The sequence below is a fragment of the Neofelis nebulosa genome, chromosome 9 (assembly GCF_028018385.1).
Source record: "Neofelis nebulosa isolate mNeoNeb1 chromosome 9, mNeoNeb1.pri, whole genome shotgun sequence".
In the NCBI taxonomy this organism is placed as follows: Eukaryota; Metazoa; Chordata; class Mammalia; order Carnivora; family Felidae; genus Neofelis; species Neofelis nebulosa.
The window spans coordinates 73,144,166-73,163,327 of NC_080790.1; the positions used below are offsets into that span (position 1 = coordinate 73,144,166).

General features: G+C 34.5%; 1 protein-coding gene and 1 long non-coding RNA gene across 5 annotated transcripts in view; both read right to left on the bottom strand.

Annotated features, from left to right (window-relative positions):
* FOXN2 (forkhead box N2) overlaps window positions 1-19,162 on the bottom strand; it is a 74,693-nt gene that overhangs the window by 14,983 nt on the left and 40,548 nt on the right. For all 4 annotated transcript variants that reach the window (XM_058684174.1, XM_058684172.1, XM_058684171.1 and 1 more), the window contains exons 3-5: window positions 10,617-10,741; window positions 8,121-8,185; window positions 208-276 (exon numbers count right to left, since the gene is read on the bottom strand). In XM_058684174.1, the coding sequence (XP_058540157.1) occupies window positions 208-276; window positions 8,121-8,185; window positions 10,617-10,741 (259 nt within the window). The remainder of the gene's footprint in view (window positions 1-207; window positions 277-8,120; window positions 8,186-10,616; window positions 10,742-19,162) is intronic.
* On the bottom strand, window positions 2,500-8,108 carry LOC131485123 (uncharacterized). The gene is made up of 2 exons (XR_009248650.1): window positions 4,110-8,108; window positions 2,500-3,864 (listed from the first exon to the last, which is right to left on the bottom strand). It is a non-coding gene; the product is annotated as an uncharacterized LOC131485123 (long non-coding RNA).

Genomic DNA, 19,162 nt, shown 5'->3' on the forward strand with positions numbered 1-19,162 from the left:
AAGATCTATCACAATATTAAACTCAATCTCATAATTTGCTCACATAAATTAATTAAAATATGATAAGACAAAGTAATTCAGATGAAAACATAATTTAGTTGGAAAAAAACAATTTTGCCTATAACATTTAAATACTTTGCATTCTAAATTACATTTGAAAAAGCACTCACAAAAATGTATTTTAAGAAGAAAAACAGGTTTGCTTACATTCTAAAATTCCTTGTTCTATAGAAGTATTTAAAAGCATCATTGCAGTGGCAGCATCAATATCAGATTCTGAAAAAGGAAACCAGTAACAATATTAATGTTCTTTATAAAAGAGAAGCTATTTTAAGAATTTGCAAAGGTAACCAAAATTCAGATGTGGTGCATATTCTTTTGCTTAAATACACACACACATACACATACACAATAAACAAAATGAGACACATTATTCTGCAATTTGTTTTTGTTCACTTAAAATTATGAACAGTTTTATGAACAGTATTGAATGAAGGACAAATGCAAGGTACTAGAGATCATAAAATTCTTTATGATTTTAATAACTTTTTCTTTCCTCTAGCTTACTTTACTATAAGACAGTAATAACTCATAACACACAAAATACGTGTTCATCGACTGTTTATGTATCAGTAAGGCTTCCAGTCAACAGTAGACTATTAGTAGTTAAATTTTTAGGAAATCAAGTTATACATGGATTTTCAACTGCATTGAGGAAGGAGGCAGAGGTCAGCACCCCTAATCTCCACATTGTTCAAAGGTCAACTGTAATTAACCGAAAATGTACACAAAGACATTACTTTTTAGCATTTAAAAAATATCCTGACCTGTGCATATGTGCAGTTATGAAGTACTGCATTAATTGCATGCTAGTTACAGGAGTTAAAAGTATATGTACTTGGTCAGTCTAGATCATGTGAATCTACAAATGCTAAATGAATAATTATTGCTGGCACAAAAGTATTAGTAATGTTTTTAATCATTATATATGAGCCTACAAGTACTATAGATTTGTATAATACGTATGAGGGCAAAAATAATTATAGATATTCCATAAGAAAAATAGGCTTTAAAAGGTTGAGAAAATCAGCAGGTCTAGTCCAGATAAAGTCATTATGCTCTCATATCTACTTTTCTACTGAAAGTTCCTCTCCATCTTGGTGATCTATTATTCTGAATAACTATAATTAAAGAAAAGTGAAATGATACAATCTAAACATGAAGAAAAAGTTAGAAAATATTTAGAAATTTTAAATTATAAAGGATGTTTAAAATAAGATTTGGATTTGAAACTTCCCATTTCTACCTCAAAGTCAGAAAACTTTTGTTAACCCAAAGTTTTCCATTTTATTTGTAATATCTAATTATAGAGTTATTCTAGATAATAAGGTCATAAAGGTATTGACTTGTCTTCTCCCCAACCTGACTATAAACTTAGTGAAGGCAGAAAAGGTTATTGTTATGGACTTTACCAAACAGACTTAGGTAAATCAGAAGATGGTTGTTACAAGGGAGCACACAATACTGTAGTTCTTTCCCCTTGAATAAACTGTGACTTTGTGAAACACAAGTCTCTATATGAACGCCTCCCCAGTTAGACTGCCAGCTTAAGGTAGGAACCCATCTTACCCTCCATATTCCACAATGCCTGTAACAATAGTAGGTCCTTGATAAATGTGTAAATAATAAAGTATAAGACCTCTTTATCCTCCTTTCTTTAGATTAAGCTACTACCTACCACCAAATTACTAACTAACGATATCAATGGGCTTAGCATGCTCTAGGCATTAGTAACTCATCTCATTCTCCCAACTTTATAATGTGGGCACTATTAGTATATTTCCATCTTAAAAATGAAGAAAAAAAGAAAAAAGAAAAAGACACAGAGGGGTTCTAGGAATGATAAAGATGGGACGAACCTCAATAGTCTATTTCTAGAATCCAGGCCTTCAATCTGTACTCTATCATCAATCCTTAATACTTACTAAGTATCCATGACTAGAGTAGGATTCTGCAGAAATTTACAGAAGATACTGGAAATTCTCTATTCTGTTATTCACTCAATAAGTTGAGTGCCCTGTTATGAGCCAGACATCATTCCAGGTTGTGGGAACACAGCAAAAAAACAAAACAGGAAAATCCCTAACCTCTCAGAACACAAAGGAATAATTAAAACACAGTATGTCACAAGGTGATAAACACTAGGGAGAAAAATTAAGAGGAAAGGGAGATAGAGAGTGTTGAGAAAGGTGGTTGCAATTTTAAAAACAGAGGTTAGAGAAGGTCTCAACAAGAGGCAACAGTTGAGCAAAGATCTCCGGGAGATGAGAAAAAGAAGCCATTTAGATATCTGAGGGAAAAGTATTTCAAGACAGAAAAAACACTGAGTAAAAAAAAAATTTTAATCAGTAATTCCCATATCATAGCCAAAAGGATAGCAAAACAAAGATCTCTCAATTCTCGTCTCTTAAAATGAGACCTGACTACAATTTGATAGAGCTCAGTATTCTAACATGTCCCTGAAGAAAAAAAAGTGCAGACTCTAGCCCATATTGTATCTCTGTGTGAACTGGAAAAAAGCAACTCTGCCTCCAGGTGAATGCTTCCCTGTATGAAGGCACACAGCTTGAAGACTGGAGTGTGGGTTGAATTTCAGACCCCACTTACTGTCTCAGCCAGATGTCCTTGGGCAGGGCACATCTTGAATGGCACTATGCAAAAGCCCTACAGAGAGATTCCTGCTACATGAAATAATTTTTCTTTTAATAAAAAAAAGGTCTATCTCATTTCCAATTTTATTAAAAAGAGGCGGGGAAGGGGGAGGTGGTGGTGAGGGAGAATCTAGCACTGAAATACATTATGATGAGGAAACAATTTTAGGACATTTATAATCTTATAAATGAACTACCTGTAAAATCTTATCAAAAAAAATTAGTGTATCTCTAGCTTAATCTCCCATAGTAAACTTCCATTAGAATTCAAGGAGTCATATTTCTGAAATATAATACCTAAAATAAAGAAAATTGATGAGGCTTATCCTGACAACATAAGAAAATTGCATTAACACCACATTTCTTTTCTCAGTTTCCAAATATTTAAAAATGATAACAAAACTAGGTATTATTTCTGTACAGTAGGACAGGAAATGTGTTCCTTAAATACATTTATTTCTTGTATAAATTACAGCCAAATTAATTTGAACTCTCCCACATGAAATTAACTTTATGAAACCAAAAACTTCTTTGCAAAAGGATTTTATCTGTATCTGATTTGCTTGGTTTAGAACATTTGTAAGTGTGCTTACCATAATGCCTTGCCAATTAATTCTGGAAAAAAAAGTCTAACTGCAAGAGAAATGACCCAAAACACTCAGTAATCAAGAATACCTGATTATCAATGATTTGTCCAAGGTACATTCTTGGAACAAAAACAACAAAAACACTTTACAAATTTTACAAAAACTTTACAATTTTAACTTGGAGTACCCAATCTGTTTTGCTATTAACATTAAACTGAAGACTTACTTATTGTCACAATTAAAAACACTTCACAATGTTACTTTTTCACCGACAATACTTCACACTATTTAAAAGGTAGCTCTGTGTTTTAAAAAAACATACTATTAGCTAGGTTATCTAACATGTCCAGTTCATAAAGAATAAAAATCTGGTGCTCCTATAAGGTCTTTTGTTTATATTTTCTGGCACTATTTAGATTAAGCAAATAATTAACTTCTAGTTGAAAGTCATTTGTCATTAGTCATGAGAGCTATCCAAATAGTGATTAAAAAAAAAAACAACAAAAACTTAGTTCAAAGTCTTATTATTTCTTTTTTCCTTCATAGTTCTGACTGGAGTTCAAAACCTGCTACTGATTTTTTTTTTTTTAATTTTTTTTTTCCAACGTTTTTTATTTATTTTTGGGACAGAGAGAGACATAGCATGAACGGGGGAGGGGCAGAGAGAGAGGGAGACACAGAATCGGAAACAGGCTCCAGGCTCTGAGCCATCAGCCCAGAGCCTGACGCGGGGCTCGAACTCACGGACCGCGAGATCGTGACCTGGCTGAAGTCGGACGCTTAACCGACTGCGCCACCCAGGCGCCCCAACCTGCTACTGATTTAACAACTGGTTCAAATAAATTTCCATGGTAAGTGTTAATTTGTATGTCCTGGCTTATATTTCATTAGGTTTGATGCTGGGAAATTATGAACGATCATTCAGAAAAAAATTAAAAGACACTAGGTTCAGCTATGTGAAAGTGAGGGTTTTTGAGAGAGAGGGAGAGAGAGAATCCCAAGCAGACTCCACACCGCGAGTGCAGAGCCCAACGTGGCGCTCAAACTCATGAACCAGGAGATCATGACCTGAGCTGAAACCAAGAGTCGGACGCTTAACCAACTGAGCCACCAACATGCCCCAAAGTGAGGGTTATAACACATTTCTGTTCTAACAGACTAACACATTTCTGTTATCTGATTCTCAATTCATTTGCTTAAGGAATGCTATGAGAACAAAAGAGGCAGAATTTAAATGTTTACAAGCTCAGTAATAACTATAAGGACTTATTGCCTCTATCAAAACTAATATACATATTTAAAGAGCATCCAGAGAAGTTGTCTCTTGTGATTCTTTAATAGAGGAGAGCAATTTTGATAAATTGCTGATACTTTAAGCTGCTTGGGCCACTGGTTTACTTTCATTTCTATTAAGATACAAATTATGCTGATTTGCAACCTTAAATTTGCCCTTAGATTTGCACTTAGCCCATAATATCATCATTAACTGCCTAAAGTTTGTATTTTCTTGTAGTATACTAGTGCTTAAGTAGAAATACTAAAACTTACTAACTAGAATGTGAGTTCCATTTTTGTCGTCTTTGTTCACTAATGTATCCTTGGTACCTAGTACATAAGTGTGCTCAATATTTAAGTGGATGAATTTATTCCAAACCCACACCAAACCAAAATACTGAGAAAAAAAGGTTTTGAGATCTCAGTATGAGATTCTTATGTCTCCTGCCCCGTTATACAATCCTGTAAACATAAATATTGGCACATAAAATTAGCCATTGAAAGGTGAGCAAGAGATACTTTAAACAAACTACTGCACCTACTCTGGATGACAGTGACTGTTTCTCAAATTCCTATGCCTAAATAAGTTCTTCTGTTGCTCTTACTTATTTTAAAGGTAGCTATAATATAATTATTAGTAAAGATGATTCTATGAAGTGATAGATGAATATAATATTGGATTCTAATACTGGAACTCAATGACACCAAAGTGATCTTTACAAAACACAATACTGACAATGTTGCCTGATTCTTTAAAGCCCTTCAGCAGCAACTAAGGCACCTCATATATGGTAGGAGTGCAGGTTCTGAAATCAGAGTTTCTGAGTTCTTTGTATGCCATTTACTAGTCGTGTGGCCTTGAGAAAGTTACTTACTCTCTTCAAACTTCAATCTCTGTATTTGTAAAAGGAAGTAACAATACCTCAGAGTTGGAAGGATTAAATGAGATGACACATTCAAAGCATCATAGTAAGGAACTCAGTGCTAACTAATGTTATAATTATAGGAAGGAGTTCAAACTCCTTACTCTAAGTAAGTTCTCCTTGATTTGGCTGATGCTTGCTTAAACTTCTTCATTTGCCTTGCCCATGCTAAGTGATCACATCTACAGCTACTGGACCAAGGCTATCCAATCCTCTTTTATACTCCTAGGCTTCAGCCAAACTCATTAGCCTGTGGTTCCCAGCAGATACCCTCCAACAAGGTCAAGTATTCCCCCAACTTTTCAGGTCTGGCTCAAGCACCACACTTTGTTTTCTAAGAGGCCTTTCCTAACCTACCTCTAAGCTTAATTTGCCACTCACTTCCTTTTTGTCCCAGTGTACTCTGCATAATTCTTATCAACCTTCTTCAATTAAACTGTATGCTTTTTCAGAGCAGGGCCTGGGTCTCTTTCAACTCTGCATATCTCAAAGCACCCATACATTGCTTGGCACCATGTGGGAATTCCACAATTACTTATAGAATAAACAGTTGAATGTTTAGTCCCTTTACCACTGTGTTTTTTCAAACTTTTCCATAGAAATGATATCAAGATAGAAAAAAATGCAAATTTCCTCAACAGTCTATCAAACTACCCTAAAGCAACCTGATTTATATATGGATTTTCTCAAGTTTTTGTTTGGTCTTATGTTTTCCTCTTAAAACTCATAAGAACTGTACATTCTATTCCAGGACAGACCTGAATTTGTTTCAACCTAGAACACCAAGCACTCTTCCCACCAAGTCCATTATTACCAGGCCTAAGACTCACCAGTATAGAAATGGAGGGAAGTAAGCTGTTAGCAGCACTGAAGAGATGATGAACCATATGTATAAGTCGTTAGATGAAAGAGAAGTGCCTATGTTCCAGTTATGAAAAACTGGCTAAAACTAGCAAGAGAAAATTGTGGAAGTGTCTGCTCCCCAAAGGAAGAAGCAGAATTAGGATGGGATGGCATAAGAGCAAGAAGAGATTCTAAATAAACCCAGAATTCACAAAGAAAATGTTCTCAAAATTTGCATATGAACTGAGCTTGAAAGACTAAAGGTCAGAACTTATTGAGATAATAAAAAGATGCAGTTTTAGCAATGCCTACATGTAAAGAGAAAGCACATTTGTCCATGCAGGGAATGAGAAAACAGATACTTGCCTTATGTTAAGTCAGAACATTATCTGAAGCAAACATGTAACTTCCATGCAGAGTTCTCTTGAGCTTTTTCATACTCTTTCCCTTCCTTATTTTTACAGACCATCTTCACACTGCTTCCTAGGCTTGGTTTAGTGTAGTTCCAAAGAGCCAAAATGTGTCTGATACACAGAAGGGCTTTTGGTTTGAGGATTTCTGTTTTTGAATGTCATAGAAATGTCTCTAGGCCCCAAAGCAACAATGCTAGAAAACCTTATGTTAATACATCACTAATTTATAATATTAACTATGAGTAGAGGAAAAAACTACTACCTCAGAATTTTGATATACTTTTAAAAAGTCATCTACAAAATTCTGTAAGTTAACTTGTTACCTTCTTAAAGTTCTTTCCATTTAACCTATAAACAAAAAATTTTGAACTGTATTCTAATCCAGGGGTTGGCAAACTTTTTCTGTAAAGGGTAATCAAATAAATAATTTAGGTTTTGCCAGCAAAGAGGAAAAACCAAGGATACAATACAGAGATCTCTGTGGCAACTATTTAACTCTGCTCTTGTGACAAATTTTCATATGCCTTGAAATATTATTTTTATTATTTTTCAATTATTTACAAATATAAACTCACAGGTTATACCAAAATAGGTGGTGGGCCAGATAGGGTGCAAAGGCCAAGGGCCCGAAGGCCAAAGGCCACCTCTTTTGAAGTCTAAGACAGACCTGAAAATACTGATAGTATGACTAAGAAACATTTTCCTTTTTTTTTTTAAATGCTTATTTTTTGAGACAGAAAGAGAGAGAGAGACAGAAAGGGAGGAGGGGAGAGGCAGAGAGAGAGGGAGACACAGGATCTGAAACAGGCTCTAGGCTCTGAGCTGTCAGCACAGAGCCCAACAGGGGATTCAAACCCACGGACCTTGAGATCATGACCTGATCCAAAGTCAGACACTTAATTGATGGAGACACTCAGGCACCCTGCAAAGTATTTTTGTATTTTCCTTCCTCCCTCCCTCCCTCCCTTTAATATGAAATTTATTGGCAAATTGGTTTCCATACAACATCCAGTGCTTATCCTATTTTCCTATTTTCAAGAAAAAATATACATAAAAGGAAATGAAAAAAAGAGAAATACAACAGTATACACAGTATGAGCCTAGCATTTGGAGAAAAAGTATGTGTGTATGTGTGTGCATGCATACATACATATCTACTCATATATAAGGGCAAACAAAGAACCAAAGTAATTAAAACAAAATGTTGACAATAGAATAAAGAGTAAGTTTTAGTTTCTTTTTTATAAGTGTTTTTATTTTCCAACTCTTCTACAACAAGCATATAATATACTTTTATGGTTAGAAAAAAAAAAAATCCTTATTTTTGACCTGAGTTTTTCGGATTTAAAATAATGTTCTTTCACATACCTTTGAGGGTTCGCACCTGGTTCTGCTTGAGTACAGAGCTTAAGAAGTGAGGTGATAAAGAGCCACTGAAAAATAGAGATAAGACAAATATGCTTATAAAAATCTTTATTTCACTTTTTATAGAACTTAGTCACAAATACAACTAATTTATACAATAAAAAACACAAACTATTTTTACCTTGTTTTCTTTGCTAATACTATTCAGTTTAGGAAGAGTCTGCCAAAGCAGAAAGAGCATTAGATCCAAGATTAAATCACAACTATTTGGATGTTCTTAGGCAAAATAATTAATTTCTTAGTTTCTTCATCTGTAAAATAGGAATAATTAAACCTCCCACACAGGGTTGCTGTGATGATTAAATAATAATAATGCATTTAAAATGCCTGTAACAATAGATAATACATAATAGTTACTATTTGGTTTTGTATTGGATGCTTAAGTTTGATGATATTAATATAGGTGTTACCACAGAAATGAAAGCATTTATCAAAACAAATGTGTAAATAGAACTGTATGGTTCCTGATTTTATTAATAAATATCAATATCAAACTAATCTTGCTATATTCATAAAAACACCAGCAGTTTGGGCTTTTTTAATTCCAAAAATTAAAGCATTTCGGGGACACACTATTCCTGTTCTTTGGAATTTGTGATAGCATAAAAAAATCTGTTTTGCTGGGGTGCCTGGGTGGCTCACTTGGTTAAGTGTCCAACTCCTGATTTTGGCTCAGGTCAAGATCTCACTGTTATGAGACTGAGCCCTACATTAGACTCTGCATGTAGCCTGCTTCTCTCTCTCTCTCTCTCTCTCCCTCTCTCAAAAAAAATATCTGTTTTGCTAAGTAAATTATAAGTGTATTTTCTATTCACAGTTTCACATACACTTTATTTCATTGTCTTCCTCAACTCACCAATTATGACATGAAAGGGCTAAACAAAGGCGTATCAGATGGAACCATCATTTTGCCAACAATGAAAAAGAAAATGTTTCTAAAAATATTAAGATAATGTTTTAAAGTAAAAAATTAGAATCTTTATGGTGTCATTTATGTATTTGTTTTTAAACCACAAATCATTTTTATTTAACATCTAAACATATGATAAAGCTAAAAAGTACAAACATGAAAATGCAACATATCAAAGGCACAGTAAAGTGGATATTTGATGGTAGAGTGTCAATTCTCTCATTTAATCTTTAATTTAAAAAAAAGCAGAGCTAAATAACACACACAAATGACCAAAAGCAGAACTCACCATTAGTTTCCAAATTAATTTTTTTAACTAGTATACCTCATAAGCACCAACATTAACTAATAAAGAGAAGATACTAAGTCCCAAATAAGCACCAACATTAACTAATAAAGAAGATACCAAGTTCCAAACAAGGCTATAAACTCTGGTGACTTCTTTTCTAGGTTTCATTTCATACAGACAAACTACTCAATAATTCTTGTGACAATAATCCTTCTAATCTACTAGTATAGTAAATAAACTTAAAATCTCAATGAGTATATAAATATATTACTGATTGCAACTTTAGCCTTACTAATTTTTTTCTGTATTTTGGGTACAACAAGGTCTCTAAAAGTTAATTAATAATAGTTCAAGAAATTAAACATTGCATTAAATACTGATTAATTGTAGCTTTCTCCCTCCTTTTGTGTATATTTGAAATTTTCCATTTAGTCTTTTATTAAAAAGCTTTTAAAATTTTCCAAAAAAGAAATTAACCATTGTTAGGCTACCCTCAAAAGTAACTCAACAAAGTCTGGCATTTTCAATTCAAATGAATGTACATAATAGAATTAAAAAAAAACAGATTCTTTAGGAAAAGGAAACAAAACCAGATTTGAGGTACCATTTTCAGCTTTGACTTAAATGGGAAAGCTATAATATCAATAGGAGTCACTGAGTTTGAAAACAAAACCCAAGGAAATACATTACAATTATATTCACCAGCAAAAACGAAATGAATAAAAAAACTCAAAGCATTATTCGGCTTGTCAGACATTTTAAAATTTGAGACTCTGAACATAATTTTCAAAATATTAAATGTGGTGTGAAAGAAAACCAAACTTCAAATAGAAAAGAAATATAAATATACATATAAAACTGTTACAGTGACAAACAAATCACCTTACTTTAGAAAGTTTGTATATACTTTTAATTTGTCTTGTCTTTAGTATGCATTTGTATTGCAGACAATTAAAATAATTTAAACCTTTTGTACCTAGAATCATATTATAACTTTCTTTACATACCCAGTAGGGTGTATTTTCCAGAATTTATGTTCTTACCTATCAAATATCCTATTTCCTAATAACAAAAAGTTAGATATAAGTGAAAATGCCTTAGGCTAATGTCTTACCCCATATATTGGTCTCCATACAATAAAAAAAACCACACAGAAAACCTTACAACTTTGTTAAGTTTTTGTATCTCACACAATAAAATCTTATAAATCACCAATGACACTTTATGGAAGATCCTGTACCTTTGTGGAGATGCAGGAGGGGTGTAGAATGTTAATGCTGAGGAAAAAGGTTGCTTCTTCAGTGCCTGCATAAGGTTGGGTTTATATTCTGGATCAACACACCATAAGGAACCTTTCCCATTAACCTAAAATAAAATACACAAGAATTATTTACCTGGAATCTTTAAGACCTACACAATCAGTGCCTGGATGTTTTTACTAAATGTGGGGGGGGCAAAAAACCCTACAGTACCTTTTGAGGAGAATGCAAAGGTTGAAATAAGCTTGCTATAAATGCATTGTGTGATTAAAAGCCCTAGAGGCAGATCTCCAGCTCTGCCATTTACCTGCTATGTGACCTTAGGAAAGTTAACCAACTCCCATCTCTCCAAGACACTCTCCATTCCTTCATTTGGAAGGTAGGGATGATAACACGACCTATTTTATAGGACTGTTATGGATTAAATTATGCATAAGGGGCAGTACACAGTGCCTGGCACAGAGAGCCACAGGACATGCCAATCACTTCACTGTCTGTGAGAATGGTACAACCCCAAGAAGTACAGTGAAGAGCACGAAGGACTATACAATGTGGTCCTCCATATGCTAAGATGTAACAAATGGAAGCCATTATAGGAAAAACAGAAAGAAAAGGAAAAATTAAGCTTTCTATGCAGCATCATTTCCCCAAAAGTAATAAGAAGTATATCAAATGATACATCAAAAAATAATTCTCATTTTTAATGGTATTAACAGTAATATTTAAGTTAGCATTTAAAGTAAAATTTAGGGGCGCCTGGGTGGCTCAGTCGGTTAAGCATCTGACTTCATGAGCTCATGAGTTTGAATGAGTTTGAGCCCCATGTCAGGCTCTGTGCTGGCAGCTCAGAGCCTGGAGCCTGGATTCTGTGTCTCCCTCTCTCTCTGCCGCTCCCTTGCTCGCACTCTGTCTTTTTCTCTTTCTCAAAAATAAACATAAAAAAATAAAGTAAAATTTAAATTTAAAATGCAAATGATTTAATGAAAAGCACAGTAGAAGCCTCAGGGTGGCAAATCAACAACTGAGGTATGGAAAAGACTCCTATAAAAGATAATGAAAAGGAAGGAAGCATTATTAGCCCTTAGAGGATTTAAGTTACAACCTTTGAGGGACTTTTAGATAATATGGCAATGAACATATGAACCCAGATGCCACTGAAATAATCAACAGAATCTAAAAATTATGTAATTTGTATGATTACTAGAAACTGAAGAAACCATAAACAAAAATGCCTGCTAAATTTCAAATGGGAGCTGCCTGAAGGAAGGGCTTGAGTGATCCACAGTTGGCCCCATGTGAAGGACCAGCTTACAGGAAGGTAGGTGGACCTGATACCTGAAAAACCTCACTAATATTATCTAACATACAGAGAAAAGGCTAGGCTATGGGATAATTCCTTCAAATAGGTTTGAAAAATACTGCATATTTTACTTCTCTCCTTCTTAGAAGGTCACACTACATATTAGCAGGTTAAGGGATCTAAATATTTCTGTCATTAAGCCAGTTTTATATGGTTTCCTAAAATTATCCAATACAGAACTTCCTTCTCTCAGGTAATATTTGAGGAAGCTTGTGTTCTGTGGAACACCTGTGAGAAAAATTGATGTAATTAGTGAATTTTTATAGAATACACTTTCCAAATATTAATGGAAAAAACTATAAACATTGATTAGGCCATGAAGAATAATAAATTTCCTTTTAAAGATCACAATTTTAGGAGCACCTGGGTGGCTAAGTGAGTTAAGTGTCTGATTCTTGATTTAGGCTCAGGTTATGATCTCACGTTTTGTGAGATGGAGCCCTGCATTGGGCTCTATGCTGATGGCATGGAGCCTGCTTGGGATTCTTTCTCCCTCTCTCTGTCCCTCCCCTGCCCATGTGCACTCTTTGTCTCAAAATAAATTGAAATATCTGAAACCAGCTTTTATCATATCTGGGGAGGGGGGTATTATTATAATGTTATATAATATAAATAATGAAAACAAAATTGATAAAGTGATAACTAAAAATTAGGAAAATAAGGGAACTGACAAATCAAGAGAGTATTCTAAAAAACCATCAAAATATTATACATCCTAGTTGAGGTAGTCAAAGGAAATAAATGAAGGACTTTAGGAGCTGTGAGATCACCTGCTAACTCTTCCTTCAGGATAAATCTTTACTACTTCCTTTTTTTTTAATTTTTTCTTTCTTTTTTTTTTTTTTGAGACAGAGAGAGAGAGAGAGAGAGAGAGAGACAAAGCACAAGCGGAAGAGGGGCAGGAAGAGAGGGAGACACAATAAGAAGCAGGCTCTGTGTTATCAGCAGAGAGCCCGACACATGGCTCAAACCCACAAACTGTTGAGATCATGACCTGAGCCAAAGTTGGACACCCAACCAACTGAGCCATCGGCGCCCCTATCCTTTCCTATTTCCTTAGCTGAACATCCCTAACTGCACATCCTGAACAGTAGCTAGATGATAAATATATCCATACACATGTACCGCATCCACACATAGCCTTTACACAAAACTCCACAGCCATGCAAGAAGAAGATCCAAATTCAATCTCATCCCACTTCCCCAGAGCTAAACACTACTTGTACAGTGGTTAAGAGTGTAAGCCTTGGAACCATTTTGCCTCCTTTGGAATCCTGGTTTTGTCACTTAAGAGCTGTGTAATCTTCAGAAAAATGTCTGTGTTCAAAATATAACTATATAAAACATAGTACCTATTTCAAGAATTACTGTATTGTAAGAGTTAATTCACATAAAGTGCTTAGAACACTGTCAGACAGTAAGTACTCATTAAACATTGGCTACTGCTATTGATATATGTTCATTTTCTTTGTAGTGTTTAAAAATTTTTTTTAAATGTTTATTATTTTTGAGAGAGAGACACAGCGTGAGTAGGGGAGGGGCAGAGAGAGAGGGAGACACAGAATCCAAAGCAGACTCCAGGCTCTGAGCTGTCAGCAGAGCGCAGTGCAGGGCTTGAACTCACAGACTGCGAGATCATGACCTGAGTGGTAGTTGGATGCTTAACCAACAGAGCCATCCAGACACCACTTTCTTTGTAGTTTTAAAAACTGTTCCTGTTTCCTCTAGTCTAATAGCATGCAAGTTTGTTTTTCTGTTTCTATTCTACTAGATATTGGCATTAAATTTTAACAAATATTTTTGAAGATTTTTTTCTCTACAAGTGTTGAAAATCAACCATAAGGTATATAATCTTCTCTTCTCCCACCATGTGACGTTCAAAACTTCCTTAGAACTCATAAGATTAGTGAGTTTCAAACCGTTAAATTTTTTTTCATATTATACCTTTCTATTTCAAAAGCCCTTTGTTAAAATTTGAATTACACTTCATAATTAAATTAACAATTACTTGGACAACAATAAAATTTATGCGTGTTCTAGTCCCCTGTCTCCTTTTTGTTTATACAAAATCCTATATCATATAAGCTGTTATGATTGCTGAAGATTTTACATGATGAATTCCAGAGTGTTTCCATGTCCCAAATTCTTTGTCAAGATAATATTCTATTACTGAGGCTCTTTTATCTTCTGAACATCATAATTATTACAGTAGAATGGCATAATATAAGAACACTGTTCCACAGGTATAAATAGTAAGGTCTTAATCATTGCTTATTGATTGGCAATGTGATATTGGACAAAACATTTAATCTCTAAGAGTCAGTCGTCTTACTCATATTTTATTCATAAAATAAAAAACCAGGCCACTTTACTGAGTTGTGAGGAGATTCGAATAAGGTAATTTATATGTGACACAGAGCTGGAAAATAAGTGAATACTTATTTCTAGGGGTTATTCTGAAATTGGCATATAAAGTAAGAGTTTATATGGTTTAGTAACAGTATATTCCTCTAAGAGGGAGTTAAAAAAATCAACAATAAGAACAAAAATCAATTAGTTCTGAGTAATACAGTAAAGGTAGTAAAGAACAAGGAATAAACTAAATTTAGAAGGGAAAATAGCTCTTGTCTTAGAAAAACTACGCTATCAGTGTTAGGCAGTTTTTAACATCCTAGCAACCCAGATGTATAGGAAAAGAAAAACCATGGGTGTCATATCATACTGTAATACAGAAAGAGACATACCATACTATTAGATGAAACTTTTCCTGGTCATCAGCACCAAAATACCACATGAACTATGTATTAAGTATTTGAAATCTTGATTTGTTTTTCAAAGGAAGTCAAATTTTATATATGTATTTTTGGATTAAGTGACGAAATTTCTTAAATTAAATATATTTTCAGTCACTTGGCCCAAATGATAAATATGTTTCAATGATAGGGAAATAAAACTTTAAAACATTAGCACCCACAACATCCTTTGCCCCAACCCACTTTAGTTTCATATAGAAAAGATATGTCTGGATTATTTTTCATATATTGACTAAGACAATTATGTTAAGAATATTAGTCATGTTCTATCTTGGTATTCCTGAGATTACACTCTTAGAAACTGTTTTGTTCAATAATCTACTTTTCAAATTCAATCGTGAGAATTACAAATTGTTTTGAACATAGCAGAATTGCTATTTCCTTGAAATAGTAAATTGGAAGAACTGGTACTGAAAACCTGCAGTTCAGGGCAGTTAAGTATCTTGAGTAAGGTCTCCAAATAACAGTCTGGTTTATGTTACCATGGCAGCATTTCCTTTCACTGGGTCTGTTCACAAACTATCAGTAACAAGAGATAAAACTATGTATTTGCTAACATTATGTTTTAAGATCTTCAGGAAAGAAAAATTTATTTTAAACTCTTACTTAAAAACCTTGCCCTTTTATTACTGTGCTTAGAAGACAGAACACAAATAATAAAGAGTTTCAGATGTTAAGTATTATTTTAAACTAAATTTGCCTATAACAAAATACATCTTCTGTGCAATGGAAACAGGAAATGTGCATTCTCTCATTTACTATTTTGCATTGTGGAACTCTAAGGCGTCTGGACTTACTTGTTAAAGAACCACTGAAGGTGCTGAAGACATAAGGAAAATACTAAGAAATGAACTTTAAAAAGATCTAAATGTTAGTTGTAATGAAGAGTTTGGGAGAAAAGGCAATGTTCACTATTTCTGAAATGTTTTTATGTACTTGCCCTGTGCATTTTAATACTCCCCTCAACTACCTTTTCTGTGGTTAAAAAAAAAAATGAATTAAAAAGAACTAATTAAAAAGGGCATTCATAACTCTTGTTTATAGCTTCTAGTATGAACTTTTATAGTGGTTGGCATGACTTCTTTCCTGGAATTCAGCTATTGAAGGGAGTCATCACTATGCAAATCTACAGACTAAAATTGTACTAAACCAGGCAAAATTTCTAACTTAATGTTTCCCAGCTAAAATTCCAGTTACAGTATTTTAGTTTGGCTTTATACAAATTTAGGAAAGTAGATATAAGACCTAGATATTTAAATATTTAAAACATGAAACCTAAACCCAAGCAAAAAAAAAAAATATATCACGTTTAACTTTTATAAATACTGAGGCAGATAAATACCAAGCCAAGATTTTTAGACCTCTCTATTGAGAGCAGTAACTACGGTATGGATGACAGTGAAGGAAAGCTAATCAGCAGCTATCCAGCTGGTTGGGTATCATTTCCACTTTGTAGTTTGACCCAGACCTTGCCATCTTGCCTTTTTTCTGAGATTATCATCTATAGATAAGAGATATTCATCAGAAAAGTGCTGTCAAGGTCGCCAAATTCAATTCCAACATTTACTGGAAGTAAGTATAATTTACTTGCCTTCTGCATATTACAAGAGAAACACAGTCATTCTGAAACACTAATTCAAGAAGTATTTCATACATAAAAAAAAAAAAATCCACAAGCATTCCCAATCCTACTTGAATGTACCACACTTTCTGTCCAAATTTCAGACATTTAAGCAGGCTACTGATTTTTGAGAAGACCATCACCTGCCTTTCTCTCCTCTCACCCTGACCTCAGTTGTGACAGCTTGCTAATTTTTGTCCCAATATATTACAATTTCTCTATTTATCCTCATATTCTTTATTATCTCATAAGATGATTTATTTCTCTTTGTCACACTCTCCTTGTACTCTGTAATGCTCTTCCTTCTTTCTTTCTCTGAGCACTCAAAAATGTTCAGGTTAATTATGTAAATAACACACACATTTACAAATTATGGTCAAGAACAAGTCCCTTTTGATCACTACCACAAATCAAACCACACTGGACATATTATTTTGCAACTTTTATTACAAACAATACCATAGTGAATATCATATACATCTCCTTGCATGCAAGTATGAATGTTACTCTAGGGAAGAAATCAGAATCTAATCCACTACATCAAAATATATGCACATTTCTCATTTTAATAATTGTAGTCAACTTAACCACAAAAATGGTCATACTCATTTATACTCATATCAGTAGTGTGAAAATATTATTGTTTCCCCTATCCTTATCTATTTGATATTACCAAACGTTTAAAATTTTGCATTCTAATGGGTATAAATTACTTTTGGGGTTATTTTAGTTTGTATGTCCCTGACAACTTGTGAGGATGAATATCTTTGCCTGCTTATTGACCATTTATATTTCCTCCTCTGTTAATTGCCTGTTCATATTCTTGTCAATTTTTCTATTAGTTTTTTTTCTTATTGAATTAGATGAGTTCGTTACACACAATGGTGTGCTGTTCACTGTAAACCTCTCCCATCAACATCACATTTAATGACATAATACTGGTAGCTTGAAACTGGTCATGATGGAAATATTTATACCATGAAAATTTAGAGAACTTACATCCCCACCTACTCAATCCTTCAACATTTACCAGCACACCATATTTTGAATCCTAATCTGTTGGCTGCTACTTGTCTCAATCACATCTTAGCAATCATTTTCAAGTTTTTGCAACATTTGATATTGTTGCTCATTCACACTTAAACTTACCCTCCTTAGATTCCATTACAACACACTTTTCCTAGATTTTTCTATTGAAAATCATTGCTGCTGATGACTTCAAAACTTAGAGCTTCAATCCCACATTACCACTATTCCTGTACCATACTTCTAAGTCCTAGTAGACATTTCCCCTCTTATGTCCCACCATAAGTATAAACACAATAGGTCTAAAACTAGTAAATGATTGAGTGATACAATTCAAAATAAAATCTAACAATGCACGTTGGAATGAATATATCCAACATTTCTAAAACTTTTAGTCATCTGAAAGGAAAGTTTGACTGAGAACTGGGGGAATTTGCCTCCAAGATGGCTCACTCACATGGCTGTTGGCAAGAGGCTGCTTAAATGTTCTTATGATATGGCAGCTGGCTTCCCCCACAGCTTGTTATCCAAGAGCGCAAGATGGAAGCCATAGTGGCATTTATGACTTAGCCTCAAAAGGCATGCTCCAGCATTTCCACAATATCCTTAGTTACACAACTCAGCCCTACTCATTATTGGCAGGAACTCTACAAGGGCATGAATACTGGAAGGTAGGGCTCATTTGGGGTTCTCTATGACAGAGATTGATCCTTTGAAATTACTGAAACTTTTTCAATGGCCTAACACATAGCTGGTCTTCATAAATATTCCACATGTAGATGTGTTAGATAGCAACATGTTACAAAAGATAACTAATACAACCTCCTTTAAGTTAGCTGTAAGATGATGATGTGTCCCGATGTCTTGCTACTCATGGACTAATGGCACCAGGATCAACGGGGAACTAAGGGTACAAGACAAGTGAAAGAACTGAACTCTAAAGTATGACAGAGTCCTATGAGGAGAGATTGAACATATGCAATGTTTTATCTTTGGGAGAGCACAAATAAAGTGGTGGTCATAAAATAAGGTTAAAAAATAAAACTACTCAAATTTTAACAAATTCTTTTTTTTTTTAAAAAAAAAACTTATTTTGAGAAAGAGAGAAAGAGACAGTGTGAGAGAGCAGGGGAGGGGAAGAGAGAGAGAGAGAGACAGACAGACAGACAGACAGACACCCAAGCAGGTTCTGTATGTACAGCATGGAGCCTGATGCAGGGCTTGATCTAATGAACTGTGATATCATGACCCGAGATGGATGCTTAACCAACTGAGCCATTCAGGCACCCCGATTTTAACAAATTCTTTTTGACAAGAGTTGGACGCTTAACCAACTGAGCCATTCAGGCACCCTGATTTTAACAAATTCTTAAAAGCCAAGAATGAGCTAGCAAGATAACTGAGCGTCCTGGGATACCTACTCGCCAGCATTTTTCTATGAGTCTCCATCCAGTGCTCCAGAGGAAGACTGGAGGCAGGGAGAAATACCCTTGGAGATGATGATGGGATGTGCAGAACATACTAAGGTTTAAGCCTGGAGCAAGAATATCAGGCAAAGCTCAACCATGTTCCAGGCCCTAAATGAGCACAAGATGAGATGAGGTGTTACTGTGGGACAGGCACAAAAACTGGACAAAACTCCACTATGAAGCCAAAGCTGCCTGCCACTAAGAGAGAGGCAAAACACCCTTTTCATCCCAGTCCCAG